The 20,538-nt window shown below is 42.8% G+C and overlaps 1 protein-coding gene across 1 annotated transcript in view; it reads left to right on the top strand.

The window, feature by feature from the left end:
• LOC124000898 (CXADR-like membrane protein) overlaps window positions 1-20,538 on the top strand; it is a 131,892-nt gene that overhangs the window by 91,673 nt on the left and 19,681 nt on the right. The window contains exon 2 of the mRNA XM_046307576.1: window positions 15,024-15,181. Within this exon, the coding sequence (XP_046163532.1) occupies window positions 15,024-15,181 (158 nt within the window). The remainder of the gene's footprint in view (window positions 1-15,023; window positions 15,182-20,538) is intronic.

Raw genomic sequence — 20,538 nt, 5'->3', positions numbered from 1 at the left:
CACATTTTGGAACAATGAGCGCATTCTGACATCAAGCGCTTAAAAGGCAGTCACTCTTTAATACACCACAACCCGACTACATATGGTCCTGAGAGACCTCAATGTACAGCGCAGTGAAAAAGTATTTTCCCCCTTTTTGATTTTCTCTATTTGTGCATATTTTTTTATACGGAAAGTTATCTGAACCTTAACTAAAACCTAATATTAAATAAAGGGAACCAGAGTGAATCAATAACACAGATGTGATACAAAAGTTATATAACTGTGTGAAAAAGTATTTGCCACCTTCACTCAATAACTGGTTGTGCCACCTTTAGCTGCAATGACTGCAACCAAACACTTATTGTGGTTGTTGATCAGTCTCTAACATCGCTGCAGAGGAATTTTGTTCCACTCTTCCATGCAGAACTGCTTTAACTCAGCGACATGATGGTTTTCGAGCATGAACAGCTCATTTCAGGTCCTGCCACAACATCTCAATCGGGTTTAGGTCTGTAAATTTGACTAGGCCATTTCAAAACTTTACATTTGTTGCTTTTCAGCCATTCTGATGTACTGTAGACTTGCTTGTGTGTTTTGAATCATTGTCTTGCTACATGACCCAGCTGCGCTTCAGCTCATGGACAGATGGCCTGATATTCTCCTGTAGAATTCTCTGACACAGAGCATAATTTAATAATGGTAAGTCGTCCAGGTCCTTAGGCAGCAAAGCATCCCCAAACCATCACAATACCACCACCATGCTTGACTGTTGGTATGAGGTTCTTACTTTGGAATGCAGTGTTTGGTTTTCGCCAGAAATGACAAGACCCTGGCCTTGTCAGCAGTAGAAGCAAAGGATTGTGGGATAGCTTCTTCAAAGTGCTGCATGCAGTCACTGAGACAGACACTTCTATTTTTAACCAATAACAGTCTAAGCCCCGTCTAAGCCGGGGGGGTCTACTAAGCTAAATGGAATTGTTTTAAGAAGGTCATACCAAGGATCATCTATCTGTTTGATTTAGAATTATATAAGACCCCTTGAAGTATCCCCAAAACATTTTGGGAAATTACTTGATGAACAAGTATTTTTGGCCTTGCTATTAGCCCATACGAACGCATTGAATAACACATTCACTACATGGAACAGCAGATAGTCCCCCAAAAAATCCAAAGGAAGTTTGTTCCAAAGTCTCCATCCTATATCTGAGAGATACAGTGCCTTCGGAAAGTATTCAGCTTGGTATGTGCTGAGTGCAGGGAAAGCAATCACATGTGGCAGTAAGGAGAGAAAGCCATGGATTAGTGATGAAGGGGGCCGGGGTCAGGTCAGGTCACATTAAGGGAGAAAGAAATGTTTATGGCCTGTATCACTTAGTTTCCTGCCTAGCTGTAAAGATACAATGTTTGTTCAGATGTGTAGGAGAAGACTCAGCCTAGGAGAAAGGGTTAAATATCAGTGCTTGTGTGGATTTGTTTTTGTATAATGCAGCTGTGTTGATCCTCTGGGAAGAATAAACTTGGTTTTAGCTTTCATAGTGTTCGTCGGGTTTTTACCTAACACCCTTTTCTCAGTACATTGTTAAAACACCTTTGGCGGCGATTACAGCGTCAAGTCTTCTTGGGTTTGATGCTACAAGCTTGGCACATCTGTATTTGGTGAGTTTCTCCAATTCTTCTGTGCAGATCCTCTCAAGCTTGGTCAGGTTGGATTCTTCTGTGCAGATCCTCTCAAGCTTGGTCAGGTTGGATGTGGGGTGTTGCGACAAAGCTATTTTCAGGTCTCTCCAGAGATGTTCATTCAGGGTTCAAGTCTGGGCTCTGGCTGGGCCACTCAAGGTAATTCAGAGACTTGCCCCAAAGCCAATCCTCCGCTCTGTAGCAGATTTTCATCAATGATTTCTCTGTACTTTGCTCAATTCGTCTTTCCCTCGATCCTGACTAATCTCCCTGTCCCTGCAACTGAAAAACATCTCTACAGCATGATGCTGCCACCACCATGCTTCACTGTAAAGATGGTGCCAGGTTTCCTCCAGACATGGCGCTTGCATTCAGGCCAAAGAGTGCAATCTTAATTTCATCAGAAAAGAGAATCTTGTTTCTCATTGTCTGAGAGTCTTTAGGTGCCTTTTGGCAACCTCAAAGCGGGCCATAATGTGCTTTTCACTGAAGAGTGGCTTCCATCTGGCCACTCGACCATGAAGGCCTGATTGGTGGAGTGCTGCAGAGATGGTTGTCCTTCTGGAAGGTTCTCCCATCTCCACAGAGGAACTCTAGAACTCTATCAGAGTGACCATCGGGTTCTTGGTCACCTCCCTGACCAAGGCCTTTCTCCTCCAATTGCTCAGTTTGGCCGGGCGGGCAGATCTAGGACGAGTCTTCGTGGTTCCAAACTTCTTATAATTTAAGAATGATGGAGGCCATTGTGTTCTTGGGGACCCTCAATGCTGCAGAATTTTTTTGTTACCCTTCCCCAGATCTATGCCTTGACACAATCCTGTCTCGGAGCTCTACAGACAATTCCTTCGACCTCATGGCTTGCTTTTTGCCCTGACATGCACTGTCAACTGTGAGACCTTATATAGACAGATGTGTGCCTTTCCAAATCATGTCCAATCAATTGAATTTACCACAGGTGTACTCCAATAAAGTTGTAGAAACATCTCAAGGATGATCAGCAGAAATCGGATGCATCTGAGCTCAATTTCGAGTCTCATAGTAAAAGGTCTGCATAATTACGTAAATAAGGTTTTTGCAAAAATGTTTAAAAACCTGTTTTCTCTTTGTCATTATGGGGTATTGTGTGTAGATAATTAAAAAATATATATCTTTTAGAATAAGGCTGTAATGTAACACAATGAGGGAAAAGTCAATGGGTCTGAATACTTTTTTGTTGTTGTATTTAACCACTTTTTTGGCACTAAACAGTCTCCATACTTCCATTAACAAATTTCGCTAGTGAAGGGGGACCTTCAGACGGGTCTTATGAGGCCTGTGGGTGTCCTAGAGCAAAACACTCGTAAGAGTCTCACCTTTCTTCAAAGGGGTCATATTAGTAGGTAGCCCAAACTGTTCGGATGCTATAGATGATTTTGTTAAAATATTGATCTTCGGGATCTCTCATGGTCTGACAAACACTGCTCTAGCTCTGTCACCTTTCACCGCAGATGCGGAAGTGCAATAAAAACTATATCTCTAGCTTAAATAGACAGATTTGTATGGCCATTTTAGGGGGTTAATAGGCAGGAAATATTGATAACCTCAACTCAGCAGGCCAGATACTTCTGTAGAGGGCGAGCACCGTATATGGAATGGAGACAGCTGAGTAATTACAGGAGCACTTACAATAATTGACCCCCTCGTAGATGAATGAGGTAACAGAAGGAGCAACCACAGCCATGATCTCCAAACAAAAAAAAAAGTTAAAGTCTGACGATCGCGGATGTTATGTTTTGTACGTCACTTTAGTCTGTCAGTTCGTTTAACATCTCCTTGCTTTGATGTGATTTTTTTTTACAAAACTCCAACAGACGAGTGTTGTGTTTGTGGAAGTTGAGCACAAAATGGGAATCATCCAGATGCTACTCCCCTCGCATCCACCTCTCCTCTCTCCGTTATTCACTTAGAGCTGGTGGCACAATCAAACATTTAGATTGTCTGCAAAAAAAAGGAACGACAGGAAAAAGGTCACATGCTTGACATGCTGTGATTTGATGTGACAAGCTAAAGTGCTTTGCCACATTATGCGCTGATCTTTCAATGTTTAAAGCTGTTCATTTCTTATTTGTGACTCGCCACACTTCCCCCATGGCCCCTAAAAACTGTTAAGAATGGGCCTGAAGTTCATATCAAATCAAATCAAATGTTATTGGTCACATACACATGGCTAGCAGATGTTAATGCGAGTGTAGCGAAATGCTTGTGCTTCTAGTTCTGACAGTGCAGTAATATCTGACAAGTAATCTAACAATTCCCCAACAAGTACCTAATACACACAAATATAAAAGGATGGAATAAGAATATGTACATAAAAATATATGGATGAGTGTTGTCCGAGTGGCATAGGCATGGTGCAATAGATGGTATAAGGTGCAGTATATGCATATGAGATGAGTAATGTAAGATATGTTAACATTTTTAAAGTGCCATTGTTTAAAGTGGTCAGTGATATGGGTCTCTATGTAGGCAACAGCCTCTCTGAGTTAGTGATTCCTGTTTAGCCTTCGGATGGCCTTGAGATAGAAGCTGTTTTTCAGTCTCCCAGCTTCGATGCACCTGTACTGACATCGCGTTCTGGATGGTAGCGGGGTGAACAGGCGGTGGCTCGGGTGGTTGTTGTCCTTGAGGATCTTTTTGACCTTCCTGTGACATCAGGTGCTGTAGATGTCTTGGAGGGCAGGTAATTTGCGTTGATGGTGATGCGCTGTGCAGACCGCAACACCCTCTGGAGAGCCTTGCGGTTGAGGGCGGTGCAGTTGCCGTACCAGGCGTTGATACAGCCCGACAGGATGCTCTCGATTCTGCATCTGTAAAGGTTTGTCAGGGTTTTAGGTATCAAGCCAAATTTCTTCAGCCTCCTGAGGTTGAAGTGGCGCTGTTGCACCTTCTTCACCACACTGTCTGTGTGGGTGGAACATTTCAGTTTGTTTGTGATGTGTATGCCAAGGAACTTAAAACTTTACACCTTATCCGCTACTGTCCCTTCGATGTGGATAGAGGGGTGCTCCTTCTACTGTTTCCTGAAGTCCATGATCATCTCCTTTGTTTTGTTGACGTTGAGTGAGAGGTTGTTTTCCTGACACCACACTCCGAGTGCCCTCACCTCCTCATCGTTGTTGGTAATCAAGCCCACTACTATTGTGTCATCTGCAAACTTGATGATTGAGTTGGAGGCGTCCATGGCTACGCAGTCATGGGTGAACAGGAAGTACAAAAGGCCGTGAGCATACACTTGGGCCCCAGTGTTGAGGATCAGCGAAGTGGAGATGTTGTTTCCTACCTTCAACACCTGGGGTCGGCCCTTCAAGTCCAGGACCCAATTGCACAGGGCAGGGTTGAGACCCAGGGCCTCCAGCTTAATGATGAGCTTGGAGGGTTCTATGGTGTTGAATGCTGACCTGTCATCAATGAACAGCATTCTTACATTGGAATTCCTCTTGTCCAGATGGGATAGGGCAGTGTGCAGTGTAATGGCAATTACATCGTCTGTGGACCTGTTGGGGTGGTATGCCAACTTAAGTGGGTCTAGGGTGGCAGGTAAGGTGGAGGTGATATGATCCTTGACTAGTCTCTCAAAGCACTTCATAATGACAGAAGTGAGTGCTATGGGGCGGTAGTAATTTAGTTATCTATGCCTTCTGGGTACAGGAACAATGGTGGCCGTCTTGAAGCATGTGGGGACAGCAGACTGGGATAGGGAGCAATTGACTATATCCGTAAACACACCAGCCAGCTGGTCTGCGCATGTTCTGAGAACGCAGCTTGGAATTCCATCTTGGACAGCAGCCTTGCGAGGGTTAACACGTTTAAATGTCTTCCTCATTTCAGCCAAGGAGAAGGAGAGGGGTGGCTGCAGTCCTTGTTAGCTGGCCTCGACGGTGACAATGTATAATCCTCAAAGCGGGCAAAGAAGGTGTTTAGTTTGTCTGGAAGCGAGACGTAATGTGCCTGGTTTTCTTTTTGTAGTCCTTGATTTCCTGTAGACCCTGCCACATACGTCTTGTGTCTGAGCCGTGTGTCTGAATTGCGACTCCACTTTGTCCCTATATCGACATTTCGCTTGTTGGATTGCCTTGTGGAGGGAATAACTACACTGTTTATATTTGCCCATATTCCCAGTCTTCTTTCTATGGTTAAATGCTGTGGTTCACACTCTGCAGTAGGCGCTGCATACCTATTGGCATAGGTGAGTATTGTACCCATCACCCCGCAGACGGAAACTCTGCGAGGTCCAAGTGGCTTCAAATCTGGCTGGAGACTAAATAACTATTTATCGTTATGTAGCAGGGTACTTGGTGTAATGCAACAACAACCCTCAATGTTTTTTAACAGCAGGCTGACCTGTCAAGTGAGGGGAAGAAATAAGGCGTCTCACCGGCAGTGGGGCTGGGCCTTGGCTCTCAATTCACCAAGGCCGTCCCCTTGGGCTGGCCCGAAACCGCCACGAGAGGCACTAGTCACTCATACTGTATGTAACACTAAGCCCTTAAAGTGTAATGAGTGCTGTATTTGACAAGAGCCTAGAAGCTGTGTGAACGTCTTTACCAATGGGGTGGGTGTGTGATTGATATAGCCACTCTCAGGCAGGTTGTGTGTTTCATTATGCAGATACGGCACATGCCACAGCATTTACATGCAGACTCACTACTAACACAAAGCAACAAACTCTTCTTCTTGTCAGTCGCCTCCTAAGTTACTCATTGCCCTTCACTGAGACCACTACTGTACATATACCTTTGGGATGGCGTCTATCACATTGAATTTAAGGCTTGGAAGATATACAGTTGAAGTCGTAAGTTTACATACAATTAGGTTGGAGTCATTAAAACTCATTTTTCAACCACTCCACAAATTTCTTGCTAACAAACTATAGTTTTGGCAAGTCGGTTAGGACATCTACTTTGTGCATGACAAGTAATTTTTCCAACAATTGTTTACAGACAGATTATTTCACTTATAATTCACTATATCACAATTCCATTGGATAAGAAGTTTACATAATCTAAATTGACTGTGCCTTCAAACAGCTTGGAAAATTCCAGAAAATAAATTATGTCATGGCTTTAGAAGCTTCTGATAGCCTAATTGACATAATTTAAATCAATTGGAGGTGTACCAGTGGATGTATTGCAAGGCCTACCTTCAAACTCAGTGCCTCTTTGCTTGACATCATGAGGAAATCAAAAGAAATCAGCCAAGACCTCAGAAACAAATTGTAGACCTTCACAAGTCTGGTTCTCCCTTGGGAGCAATTTCCAAATGCCTGAAGGTACCACGTTCATCTGTACAAACAATAATACGCAAGTATAAACATCATGGGATCACGCAGCCACCATACCGCTCAGGAAGGAAACGCATTCTGTCTCCTAGAGATGAACGTACTTTGGTGCGAAAAGTGCAAATCAATCCCAGAACAACAGCAAAGGACCTTGTGAAGATGCTGGAGGAAACAGGTACAAAACTATCTATATCCGCAGTAAACGAGTCCTATATCGACAAAACCTGAAAGGCCGTCCAGCAAGGAAGAAGCCACTACACTAAAAACGCCATAAAAAAGCCAGACTACGGTTTGGAGAAATGTCCTCTGGTCTGATGAAATAAAAATAGAACTGTTGGCCATAATGACCATCGTTTTGCTTGGAGGAAAAAGTGGGATGCTTGCAAGCCGAAGAACACCATCCCAACCGTGAAGCACGGGGGTGGCAGCATCAAGTTGTGGGGGTGCTTTGCTGCAGGAGGGGCTGATGCACTTCACAAAATAGATGGCATCATGAGGCAGGAAAATTATGTGGATATATTGAAGCAACATCTCATGACATCAGTTAGGAAGTTAAAGCTTGGTCGCAAATGGGTCTTCAAAGTGGACAATGACCCAAAGCATACTTCCAAAGTTGTGGGAAAATGGCTTAAGGACAACAAAGTCAAGGTATTGGAGTGGCCATCACATAGCCCTGACCTCAATCCTATAGAAAATGTGTGGTCAGAACTGAAATAGCATGTGCGAGCAAGGAGGCCTACAAACCTAACTGACCTAAAACAGGGAATTTTTACGAGGATTAAATGTCAGGAATGGTGAAAAACTGAGTTTAAATGTATTTGGCTGATGTCTATGTAAACCTCTGACTTCAACTGTATCAGCGTGCAGCTCACACAGTCAGTTAGTCATCAGTCAGTTAATCGACGTTCAACCCCTCATGTTTTGGGCCCACTGATGCATTCTGAGGATTCTTCACCCCAAATGATGGGGCGAACATAAATAATAATTATAATCTGAGTTTACAGCCGGAAGTTATGCCCTTTTCTCTTTTAGTTTTCTCTTTGATGTCGCTGTGTTTTTTTCCTCAGATCTGAGCATTTCTCTGTGGCAGAGCATGGGAGCACGGGCGATGTGCTGACTCGGATGTGCGGGCAGGCTAGTCAGACAGGCAGCGTGACTTTGGACAGTTTGAAGGGTACGGGGCTCGATGTGTCCCACTGGGTCCTATGTGCTCCTATAATAAGACTGGAAGGAGGCTGTTGGGGAGGAGGGAATTTACTGGAGCACGACTCCCCTTAGGGCATCTTCAGAGGAACCAGCTCCTTTATCTCTGTCTCTCTCTCTCTGATGCTCTGCTTTGAGCTCTCACTCAGTGAAGTGGCTTGTTAATAATCACAGACACACACAAACACACACAAACTCCGATACACACGTATACTGCACACACTCACTCCTATTTTTTATATGTATTTTTGTACTGTCCTCATCCAGACTGGGAAACAGTACTAACAGCCCAGGCCAGAACATCATAGACCATACGGATTAGAGGTCGACCGATTATGATATTTCAATGCCGATACCGATTATTGGAAGACCAAAAAAGCCAATACCTATTAATCGGACGATTTATATATATATATATTTGCAATAATGACAATTACAACAATACTGAATGAACACTTTTATTTTAACTTAATAGAATACATCAATAAAATTAATTTACTCTCAAATAAATAATGAAACATGTTCAATTTGGTTTAAATAATGCAAAAACACAGTGTTGGATAAGAAAGTGCAATTATGTGCCATGCAAAAAAAAGCTAACGTTTAAGTTCCTTGCTCAGAATATGAGAACATATGGAAGCTGGTGGTTCCTTTTAACATGAGTCCCAGTTAAGACGTTTTAGGTTGTAGTTATTATAGGAATTATAGGACTATTTCTCTCTATACCATTTGTATTTCATATACCTTTGACTATTGGATGATCTTATAGGCACTATAGTATTGCCAGCCTAATCTCAGTAGTTGATAGGCTTCAAGTCATAACCAGCGCTGTGAAGCAAGCATTACGTAGAGATGCTGGCAAACGCAGGAAAGTGCTGTTTGAATGAATGCTTACGAGCCTGCAGCAGGCTACCGCCGCTCAGTCAGACTCCTCTATCAAATATCAAATCATAGACTTAATTATAATATAATAAACCCACAGAAATACACGAGCCTTAGGTCATTAATATGGTCAAATCCGGAAACTATCATTTTGAAAACAAACGTTTATTCTTTCAGTGAAATACGGAACCGTTCCGTATTTTATAGACTAGGTGGCATCCCTAAGTCTAAATATTACTGTGACATTGCACAACCTTCAATGTTATGTCATAATTATGTAAAATTCTGGCAAATTAATTATGGTCTTTTTTAGTAAGAAATGGTCTTCACACAGTTCGCAACGAGCCAGGCGGCCCAAACTGCTGCATATACGCTGACTCTGCATGCACAGAACGCAAGAGAAGTGACACAATTTCCCAATAAAATCATGTTAGCAGACAATATTAACTAAGTATGCAGGTTTAAAAAATATATATACTTGTTGATTTTAAGAAAGGCATTGATGTTTATGGTTAGGTACACATTGATGCAATGACAGTGCTTTTTTTGCGAATGCGCTTGTTAAATCATCACCCGTTTGTCGAAGTAGGCTGTGATTCGATGATAAATTAACAGGCACCACATTGATTATATGCAACGCAGGACAAGCTAGATAAACTAGTAATATCATCAACCATGTGTAGTTAACTAGTGATTATGTTAAGATTGATTGTTTTTTCCTCAGATGAATGCTAGTGCAATGTAAATGGCCATAATCAGCCTGCCACGCAGTCTCAAAAATGTAATCGATAATCCGCGTCCAAAAATTGTTATGAAAACTTGAAATCGGCCCGAATTGACCGCCCATGCCAATTAATCGGTCGACCTCTAATAAGCATGATCACAGTCCAAAGGACGAACAATTTAACATTTAGGCTTTTATCCATAGCCCCATGGTCATTTTACCCTATACACGGCCAGCATATGCATACTGTGCTGCTGCTGATAAGTTTCTGGTAAGCTAAAATCTCCTCTCGGATCCTCTCTCGTCTATCTTTCCACTTTGCATCTCTTCTATGAAGTTGTAACCTGCTTAAAGGGTAGGAAGCATAAGTAAGAACACAGTGTGGTCACAGTGTGGTCACAGTGTGGTCACAGTGTGGTCAAAGACATAGTAACTTAGTTGTAATCACGATCTGGTTACCTATAAGTACAAACAGTCATGTTTTTGGGTTATTACATACTGTATTTATTAACTTATTTCCGGATATCTTCTAAACTACCCACAATGCACTATTTCTCAACATCATATGGAGAATCTACTCTGTGCTACCAAGTTCGTATGCTTGCTTGGTAGCTCGCGCAACGTTAGCCTCTTGCCGTGCTAGCATGTGATTACATTCCAGAAGTGTTAGCGCCATTGAGATAAAATCCACCACTCACGTGGGAGTGTGATGTAAACAAGGAGCAGACATGGCACATGCAGCCATGCCACATCCTAATGCTCTTCACGGATGTGTTATCTAGTGGGAACCCGTTTGCATGGCAGGATCTAGTGCCTTCTTGCCGTGGGCTCAACACAAAAAATAAAATCAAACTTGCTTGCTCTAAACGTACAGTACCTCATCTGTTCTCCTTTTTGTTTTGTCTTTTCGGCATGTTCTCTGTGAGTAGGCTAAACTTTGGTTTACTTTAATGTACCTGTAAGCTAGCCTAGGTGCTGATTAGCAACAACGACATTCTTCTGGAATTCTGATCATTTTTATATAATAACTCGAAAAATGTAAAAGTGAAGTGTAACTTTGCATTGGGACTTTTGATGTGTATACTAATGCAATTCCATATGTTACGTGTGATTACATTTATGCTACCTATCCTTTAACCTTCTCTGTCATGTTTCTTTCTTCCACTGACGACCATGTATATGAATGACACTCAAGCCAGAAAACGTTCAGAGAATGTTTAAAGAACGTAATAAGGGAGTGTAATGTCATAGTATATTTCATTTAATCATTTAAAAAAATATATATATAGAAGAAAAAAAATATATATATATATATAGAGAGAGAGAGAGCATCTTGCTAGGTCCCTGCTGAGCTCTCAGGTCCTCCCCTGCCAACTCCTAACACGGCATCGTCAAATGCAAATGTTACGGATGTCACGTTTCTGCTTTGCAAACACACGTGACCCCCCCCCCTCCTTGACAACGTTGTGAAGAAACCTGTGGAATAAGCTTACGGTACGTTCTTAACTACATAAAGATCAATAGCTATGAGAAACACAGTGCTAAAACAGGAACGAGTGGGGCGTAGGGACCCAACACTTTTAGCGGCAGCCATCTTGTTATTATATTCAGGAAGTAGCTGTTGCCAGGTTGGACAGAGAAATTACTTCTACAGGATATTGGACATTGACTTTCCACCATTTTCTAAAAGCAGGAGGCCAGTTAGCCTGTTAGCTACGGTCTTTATTGAGTACTAGCCTGACTAGACTTAGCATCTCTTTCAGTGGCTTGTGAGCAAAGACGTTACTTTCACAAAGGGTCCTGTTCACACCTGCTTGTCACCCCCCGAGCTTCTGAGTGGCACTCAATTTAATCTAATTAGGCCCATATTGAGTAATCATTACAAATGATCCTGTTGTCCTCTCTCCAGCTCCTTCTAATTACATACTGTGTCTTAATTGCCACCATCATGTCATGTATGGGGGAGGGGGGGGTTGGGCTAATCGGTTAGCGCTCTCTAATTAGCTTTTATGCTAGTGTCATGGAAGCCCTAGACTTGGTCAGCCATGTGGATATATGAGGATATGTGAGAGTGGGCGATATGCAGAGGTGATATGGCTTTAGCGTTCCCGGGGTCAAGCATGAAATTATGGACTTTTGTCAACAACAACAACAAAAATATCAACCAGGCACTGAAAATAGTTTTTGATGGTTGTACAAAACATTAAGAACACCGGCTCTTTCCATGACAGACTGACCATGTGATTGGATTGTGTATGTGTGCCATTCAGAGGGTGAATGGTCAAAACAAGATATTTAAGTGCCTTTGAACGGGGCATGGTAGTAGGTGCTAGGCACTCCGGCTTGTGTCAAGAACTGCAACGCTGCTGTTTCCTGTGTGAATCAAAAATGGTCCACCACCCAAAGGACCTCCAGCTAACTTGACACAACTGTGGGAAGCATTGGAGTCAACATAGAACGCTTTTGACACCTTGTACAGTCCATGCCCAGACTAATTTAGGCTGTCCTGGGGGGGGGTGCAACTCGATATCAGAAAAGTGTTATAATGTTTTTTACATTCAGTGTATAATACTCATGTGACGTCAGTATGAAATGTATAATATTAATCCCCATACTGAGCATTGCTGTTTCGAAATTTACCCCATGCTCTCTCACCATTATACTTGAGTTCTTTTTTCATCATCAGTCTGTGACTGACATTACACTGAATAATGTTCTAAATTCAAAATGCTTTATTCGCATGGCAAAAAAATCATAAATAATTATAACAAGTTCTCACACAAAACCTAAAGAAAATATAATTATTCTCTCAACACTAAAGCATCTCAAACACTGTATATGGCCTAATGTGCCACAGAGACAAATTGGCTGTTGACAGACACTTTTTAGTGGTCTCACCTGTTTCTTTGAGTTGAAGTGATTTGCTTTATCTGCATTCAATTGGGATAGAATGCGTCCCAAATGACACCCTATTGTCACGCCCTGGCCTTAGTTATCTTTGTTTTCTTTATTATTTTGGTTAGGTCAGGGTGTGACATGGAGGATTTATGTGTTTTGTCTAGTCTAGGGTTTTTGTATGTTTATGGGGTGTGTCCTTTCTAGGTCTTTATGTAAGTCTATGGTTGCCTAGATTGGTTCTCAATTTGAGGCAGGTGTTTATCGTTGTCTCTGATTGGAAACCATATTTAGGCAGCCATGTTCTTTGGGTATTTTGTGGGTGATTGTCTTCTGTCTTTGTGTCATTGCACCAGATAGGACTGTTTCGGTTTTCACATTTGTTGTTTTGTATTTTGTAGTGTTATCGTCTATATTAAAGATGCTGAACACTAACCACGCTGCATTTTCGTCCTCTCCTTCAACGGAAGAAAACCGTTACACCTATTCCCTAAATAGTGCACTACTTGTGACTAGTTCACTACAAAGGTAATAGAATGCCATTTGGGACGAAGACAGAAGCTCAACAGAAAATCAGCCGCTCAGGGACATTTCTGTTCTATCCTCGTCACTTTTTTTCTGCCATCCATTGTGATGAGACTGATCTCAGTGTAAATCCCCCCTGATGCCATTTTAATGCCATCATATCCATGCATTGTACAGTTAATCCAGACCAAGGTCCCAGATGTGTTGCATTGGCCATTGGTCTCACTGAGAGAGTGCCTTGTAAACAGGCTGCAAAAAGGTTTACAATGTATTTCAATGGAGAGATGTACACCTTAGTTGGATAGAGACATGCTGTAGCGTTGAGGTAGATTTCACAGAGAGGGCAGTGAAAACAACATTGATCACCTATTATGGATTATGCTTTTCTTGCAGAGGTGGTTCACCCATCAATGCTTGTTTGAGATTATCCTTCTTTGAGGAGTAACCTGTCTGAGACCTGAATACATTTGTGAGCAACATCGCAGCTAATTTCTGGGCTTAAGCTCAGTGAGCTAATGTTATTATGGAGTTATGCAGGTTCGATTCCACTGTATCAAAGCACAACAAAGCTAACCTCTCCACATGCTGTGTGTATGAGGCAGTGAAGTCCATTCTACTTTGGCTCATTATTACCCCCAATACCCTGGTGCGTGCGTGCGTGTGCATATATACAAAAGTATGTTGACACCCCTTCAAGTTAGTGGATTCGGCTATTTCAGCCACACCCGTTGCTGACATAGAACAACATTGGCAGTAGAATGGTCTTACTGAAGAGCTCAGTCACTTTCAACGTGGCACCATTATAGGATGCTATCTGTCCAACAAGTAAGTTAGTCAAATGTCTGCCCTGCTAGAGCTGCCCTGGTCAACTGTAACTGCTAATATTGTGGTGTGGTAATGTCTAGGAGCAACAACGGCTCAGCTGTGAAGTGGTAGGCCACACAAGCTCACAGAACGGAACCGAGTGCTGAATCTGTCCTCAGCTGCAACCCTCACTACCGAGTTCCAAACTGCCTCTGGAAGCAACGTCAGCACAATATCTGTTTGTCGCGAGCTTCATGAAATGGGTTTCCATGGCTGAGCAGCCGCACACAAACGTAAGATCACCATGTGCAAACCGTCAGTCGATTGGATTGGTGTAAAGCTCACTGCCGTTGTACTCTGGATTATTGGAAATGCCTTCTCTGGAGTGATTGATCAGACTTCACAATCTGGTTTTGGCAGATGCCAGGAGAGCGCTACCTGCCCCAATGCACAGTACCAACTGTAAAGTTTGGTGGATGAGGAATAATGGTCTGGGGCTGTTTTTTCATGCTTCTGGCTAAGCCCCTTAGTTCCAGTGAAGAAAAATGTTAACGCTACAGAATGCAATGACATTCTAGACAATTCTGTGCTTCCAACTTTGTAACAGTTTGGGGAAGGCCCTTTCCTGTTTCAGCATGACAATGCCCCCATGCACAAAGTGAGAATTTAACTGACCTACACAGAGCCCTGACCTCAACCCCATCAAACAACTTTGGGATGAATTGGACCGACTGCGAGCCAGTTCTAATTGCCCAATATCAGTGCCCGACCTCACTAATGCTCTTGTGGCTGAATGGAAGCAAGTCCACGCAGCAATGTTCCAACATCTAGTGGAAAGCCTTCCCAGAAAAGTGGAAGCTGTTATAGCAGCAAAGGGGGGACCAACTCCATATTAATGCCCATGATTTTGGAATGTGATGTTTGACGAGCAGGCGTCCACATCCTGTTGGTCATGTAGTGTATGTGCGTGTCTGTAATGTGTCTCTAAGCTCATTTTCCTCTCTGCCCACACAGTTCTGCTGGGTGTGTTGACGGTGTGTGCCCAGACAGAGATGAAGAGGGTTGTCGGGGACAATGCTACACTGCCCTGTCACCACCAGTTCTGGGCAGGCGACGCCCCCACGCTGGACATCGAGTGGCTCCTCCTCAAGCCCAGCTCCAAGCAGAGAGTGGTGAGAGTGGCTGACTTGACTGACGACTTGGGGTGCATCTCAATTGACTAAAGTGTCTTCCTCCCCTTGTGTCCTTTCCTCCATAACTAAACATGCGAAAGAACTTTCCTGGTTTCTCAATCTATATTGCTGTCACGTACCCTGTGTTTTCAGATCAGTAGGAGAGGACACAAGGACAGAAAGCAACTCCGTACTATTGAGATGTATCATAGAACCAGAGGAAATTATAGCATATATGTGTGTTCCTTTGTACAGGAAAGAGAGAAGTATATGGGAGGAGAGAGCACGAAGCTCTAGAGCAGTGGGCATTACTACCGCATGACATAAGATACATAAGATACAGTGCGTCACTATCTCCAGTTCATTGAGGCCAATATTAGTCTATAGGGACCCCCTCTTCTCAATGACTAGGAGGACCCCCAAAGGACTGAATCAAACTCTCATCCACTTCTCTCAACTTCAGAGATCTGCCTCTTTCAGCATGCAGGCTGTCTTGTTTTTGTCATTCTGGTTTCACTGAATCCATCTGCAGCTCTTTTTTTTATGACCGGGAATTGGCAGGTGGGCATAGTTTTCTTTCCATTTGGCCTCCAAGGTGCTGTCAGGCTCGTTAGACCAATACGTCCGCCTACTTTCTCCTTCCCCTCTCTCCCTGCTGGTTAATAAAAGTGCTGCTACAGTTTGCCTTTGGGCGAATGATCGTTTACTAGGCTTGCGGTTTATCCGCGGAAATAAAATCTCATTCGCCCACTTTACAGGCTCTGCGTGGATATCCATGGTGATATGTAATACCTACAATGGGGGTTATACACTTTAAGTGCTGTAGGGGGAAAACATATGCATTTGTTGATTTTTTTTGAATTTCCGTACATGGTCAAATTGTGAAATGAAGTCTTGATCCTTGCATTTGTTGATTTAGAAACATCCCTACATAGTCAAGTAATGAAGAAATGTTTTGTTTTGTCTTTGGGTCTAAGATAATACTGTGGTAGACACAGTTTGTTCATGGGTATTTCTATTAACAAGGGTACCAGGAGGGGTAAAAGTAAGGCGGTAAAATAGTGGGGGTACGCCATACCGGTAAAACGTGAGCCTATCACAATTAATAAAACATGCCCCAAAAAAACTATAGGCTATTACACCATTATGTAACATTAATGCGTGTCAACCGCATGAAAAATGTGTGAATTGACTGGAAGCCAGGTGGTACACGCTCCAAATTGGTTTGTGGTTTGAGTAGAACATTTACATTTTGTCATTGTGGAGAGATGATGAGCGGCTCACCGAACCGAGGCGCACGTGGACAACAGTGAATGTGTCAATTCAGGCTACAAGTGTAGGCCTAATGACAATTGCAGAATGTCATTACAATACCATCAAATTGCGGCTGCACATTGCACTGTTGGGGTTTGGATGCTGAAATGATTTTGTGAGTGGATGAATGTGCGCAAGTAGCCTGCAGGAGTGACTTTGTTATGTGATGAAAACATCATGACTGGTTGTGTTTATGACACATTAAAAGGCATAGGCTGTGTGTCCATAAGGCTAGGGGAAGCTTTCCCTTAAAGTAAATTGAATTGCCAAAAATGACATAGCACGCGCTGCAAATACCAAATAGAGGATTGTTGAGTTGCGACTGTCAGTGAAAAGCAGAGATTCAGCCAGGCATATCGCAATATAAAAAAATACAATCGCAGTAAAACGTTTTGGAATGCAAATGGCTATTGCTGTAAAGAGATGACAAACATAAAAGAAAATATTTTGATACATTATTCATACTTTTTCATCCTTCCACAAGATATAGTCCCGACACAAATCTAGGGTTGCTACCCAAGCCGGCTGGTCTTTCTTTCATTTTGTTCGGTTGCCAGATACACGACCCAGTCATTCAGTTATACTGGCTGGCTACATTCTTATCCATTGCTTGCTAGCTAACCACCTACAGCTAACTTATAGTCATGTCAAACGTGCAGCCTGCTTGTACAATTTATTTTGTGTTATTTTGTATTTCATGTTTTACTTTTATTTGTATTTTTTACCTTTTATTTAACTAGGCAAGTCATTTAAGAACAAATTCTTATTTACAATGACTGCCTACCCCGGCCAAACCCAGACGACAGGACTGTATCGAGGCATAGATCTGGGAAAGGGTAGCAAAGAATTTCTGCAGCATTGAAGGTCCCAAGAACACAGTGGCTCCATCATTCTTAAATGGAAGAAGTTTGGAACCACCAAAGCTGAGCTGGCTGCCCGGCCAAACTGAGCAATCGGGGGAGAAGGGCCTTGGTCAGGGAGGTAACCAAGAATCCAATAGTCACTCTGACAGAGCTCCAGAGTTTCTCTGTGGAGATGGGAGAACCTTCCAGAAGGACAAACATCTCTGCAGAACTTCACCAATCAGGCCTTTATGGTAAAGTGGCCAGACGGAAGCCACTCCTCAGTAAAGGGCACATGACAGCCCACTTGGAGACAAGATTCTCTGGTCTGATGAAATCAAAATTGAACTCTTTGGCCTGAATGCCAAGCATCATGTCTGGAGGAAACCTGGCACCATCCCTACGATTAAGCATGGTGGTGGCAGCATAATTCTGTGGGGATGTTTTTCAGTGGCAGGGACTGAGAGACAAGTCAGGATCAATGGAAAGATGAATGGAGCAAAGTACAGAGAGATCCTTGATGTAAACCGTCTCCAGAGCACTCATGACCTCAGACTGGGGCGAAGGTTCACCTTCCAACAGGACAACGACCCTAAGCACACCGCCAAAACAGTGCAGGAGAGGCTTCTGGACAAGTCTCTGAATGTATTTGAGTAGCTCAGCCAGAGCCCGCACTTGAACACGATCGAACATCTCTGGAGAGTCCTGAAAATAGCTGTGCAGCGACGCTCCCCATCCAACCTGACAGAGCTTGAGAAGATATGTAGAGAAGAATGGGAGAAACTCCACAAATACAGGTGTCCCAAGCTTGTAGCGTCATAAACAAGACTCAAGGCTGTAATCGCTGCGAAATGTGCTTCAACAAAGTACTTGAGTAAAGGTTCTGAATACTTATGTAAATGTGATATTTCAGTTTTCTAAAAACCTGTTTTTGCTTTGTCATTATGGGGTATTGTGTGTACATTTGAGGGGGAAAACGATTAAATCCATTATTAGAAGAAAGCTGTAATGTGGCCTGTGGAATGTTGACACGCTGCTTTTCAACGTCTGTGCAAAGTTGCTGGATATTGGTGGGAACTGGAACACGCTGTCGTAATCATCGCTCCAGAGCAGCCCAAACATGCTTAATGGTCTGGTGAATGTCCAAGAAGAACTGGGACATTTTCAGCTTCCAGGAATTTTGTACAGAGCCTTGCAACATGGGGCTGTGCATTATCATGCTGAAACATGATGAGATGGCGGCAGATGAATGGCACGACAATGGGCCTCAGGATCTCGTCACTTTATCTCTGTGCATTCAAATTGTCATCAATAAAATGCAATTGTGTTCATTTACCTGAATCTTATGCCTATATACCCATAGGATAACCACACCGCCACCATGGAGCACTCTGTTCACAACGTTGACATCAACAAACCGCTACACGTGGTCTGCTGTTGTGAGGCCAGTTGGACGCACTGTCAAATTTTCTAAAATGACCCTGGAGGTGGCTTATAGTAGAGAAATTAACATTAAATTATCTGGCAACAGCTCTGATTGACATTCCCGCAGTCGGCATGCCAATTGCACTCTCCCTAAAAACTTGGGACATCTGTGGCATTGTGTTGTGTGACAAAACTACACATTTTAGAGTGGCCTTTTATTGTCCCCTGCACGAGGTGCATCGTATAAGGATCATGCTGTTTAATCAGCTTCTTGATGTGCCACACCTGTCAGGTGGATGCATTATCTTGGCAAAGGAGAAATTCTCACTAACAGGAATGTAAACTAATTTGTGCACAAAATTTGAGAGAAATAAGCTTTTTGTGCGTATGGAATATTTCTGGGATGTTTTATTTCAGCTCATGGCATATGGGACCAACACTTTGCATGTTGCAGTGTATATATATTTTTTGTATATGTAATACCACTCTCTGCTTTGATAGACATGAATGAGCCTGCAGCTCATCTCTCCAGCGTTTAACTTCATAATTTATTTCCTTATAGAATCATAGCCGGGCAAAGGGTTCTGGAGGAGCTGCAGCACCACTGATACATTGAAATAAATTTGCGAAGTTATACTGGAGGTGCTGCAGAGCCCCTAAAAAAATGTAATAAATTTGCCAAAGTTACAGAGTGTTGCTGCTGTCTGTGCAGAAATACATGAAATAATTCAGAATGGCCTACGACACCATGAGAAAGCATATAATTTAGCCACGGAGGATCAGCTTCTTCTTTAAAAAAGCCTAGCTGTACAGTGCAGCCCAATAACAAGGAATAGCCTACAGTCGGGAACGTGCGGCAAATCTGTCAGTGAACAAACAGCATACAGACAAAACAGGCCTTTGGCAATACTTAAAATACAATCGCTGGGAAACACAGGTTGGAAAGCAAATGGCTCCTGCTGAAAAGAGGACTTTAATCTGTCTGCTGTAGGCCAGCAAAATATTTCATGCATTTTCTAAAAGGCCTATTGTTTTACAAAGTAAAACAAGCGAGAGGCTCTTGGCACGAGCACATCAGCCATCGCCAGCGAGTGAGCACCACATCATTAGGTGAGTCAGTGAAGCTGGAAAGCATTTTTAGGACTATAGTTTCCTCCTCATATTGTAGGCTTCAATATGTGTTTGCACACACCTAGGCCTAGACTATTGATGGATTCAAGACAAGGTCATTTTTATTGATCTCATATTCTCAGTTTGTCAGTGTCAAAGTAGCCTGTCATTTTGATCATTTGTGTGGTATTATGGTGCCTTCATGACAACTGGGAACTCGGAAAGAAACAAGGTTGAATCATGACGTCAGTGATCTTCAGGTGGGAAAGTTGGAGCTCTAGGAAGAGGCCTGAGCTCCCGACTTGGAATTCTGAGTTGGATGACCATTCAAAACTATTTTTTTTCCACAGTTCTCAGTTGTCTTGAAGTCGGAAGTCAGAGATTTCCCAGTTACGAGTTCCCATGTTTTGAACGCGGCATTAAAAAGATTATGCCAAAGTCTCTAGTCATGTAAAATGACGTAGAATTGCATGAAATGCATTTATAAAAGGCCACATTTTTCCCGGACCCTAGGCCACTAAAAATGTTCTCCATGTGTGCAACTTCTGTAAGTTCCTCTACTCTGCTACTCTATGCCACTATGCAAATAAAATGATATGCAACGCATATGTGTGTGTGTGTGTGTGCGTGTGTTTGCGTGTGTGTGTGTGTGTTTGCGTGTGTGTG

This window comes from Oncorhynchus gorbuscha, linkage group LG16, assembly GCF_021184085.1.
Source record: "Oncorhynchus gorbuscha isolate QuinsamMale2020 ecotype Even-year linkage group LG16, OgorEven_v1.0, whole genome shotgun sequence".
Lineage (NCBI taxonomy): Eukaryota > Metazoa > Chordata > Actinopteri > Salmoniformes > Salmonidae > Oncorhynchus > Oncorhynchus gorbuscha.
The sequence above is the reverse complement of the archived record's forward strand: the minus strand, read 5'-3'. Positions and strand labels throughout refer to the sequence as shown.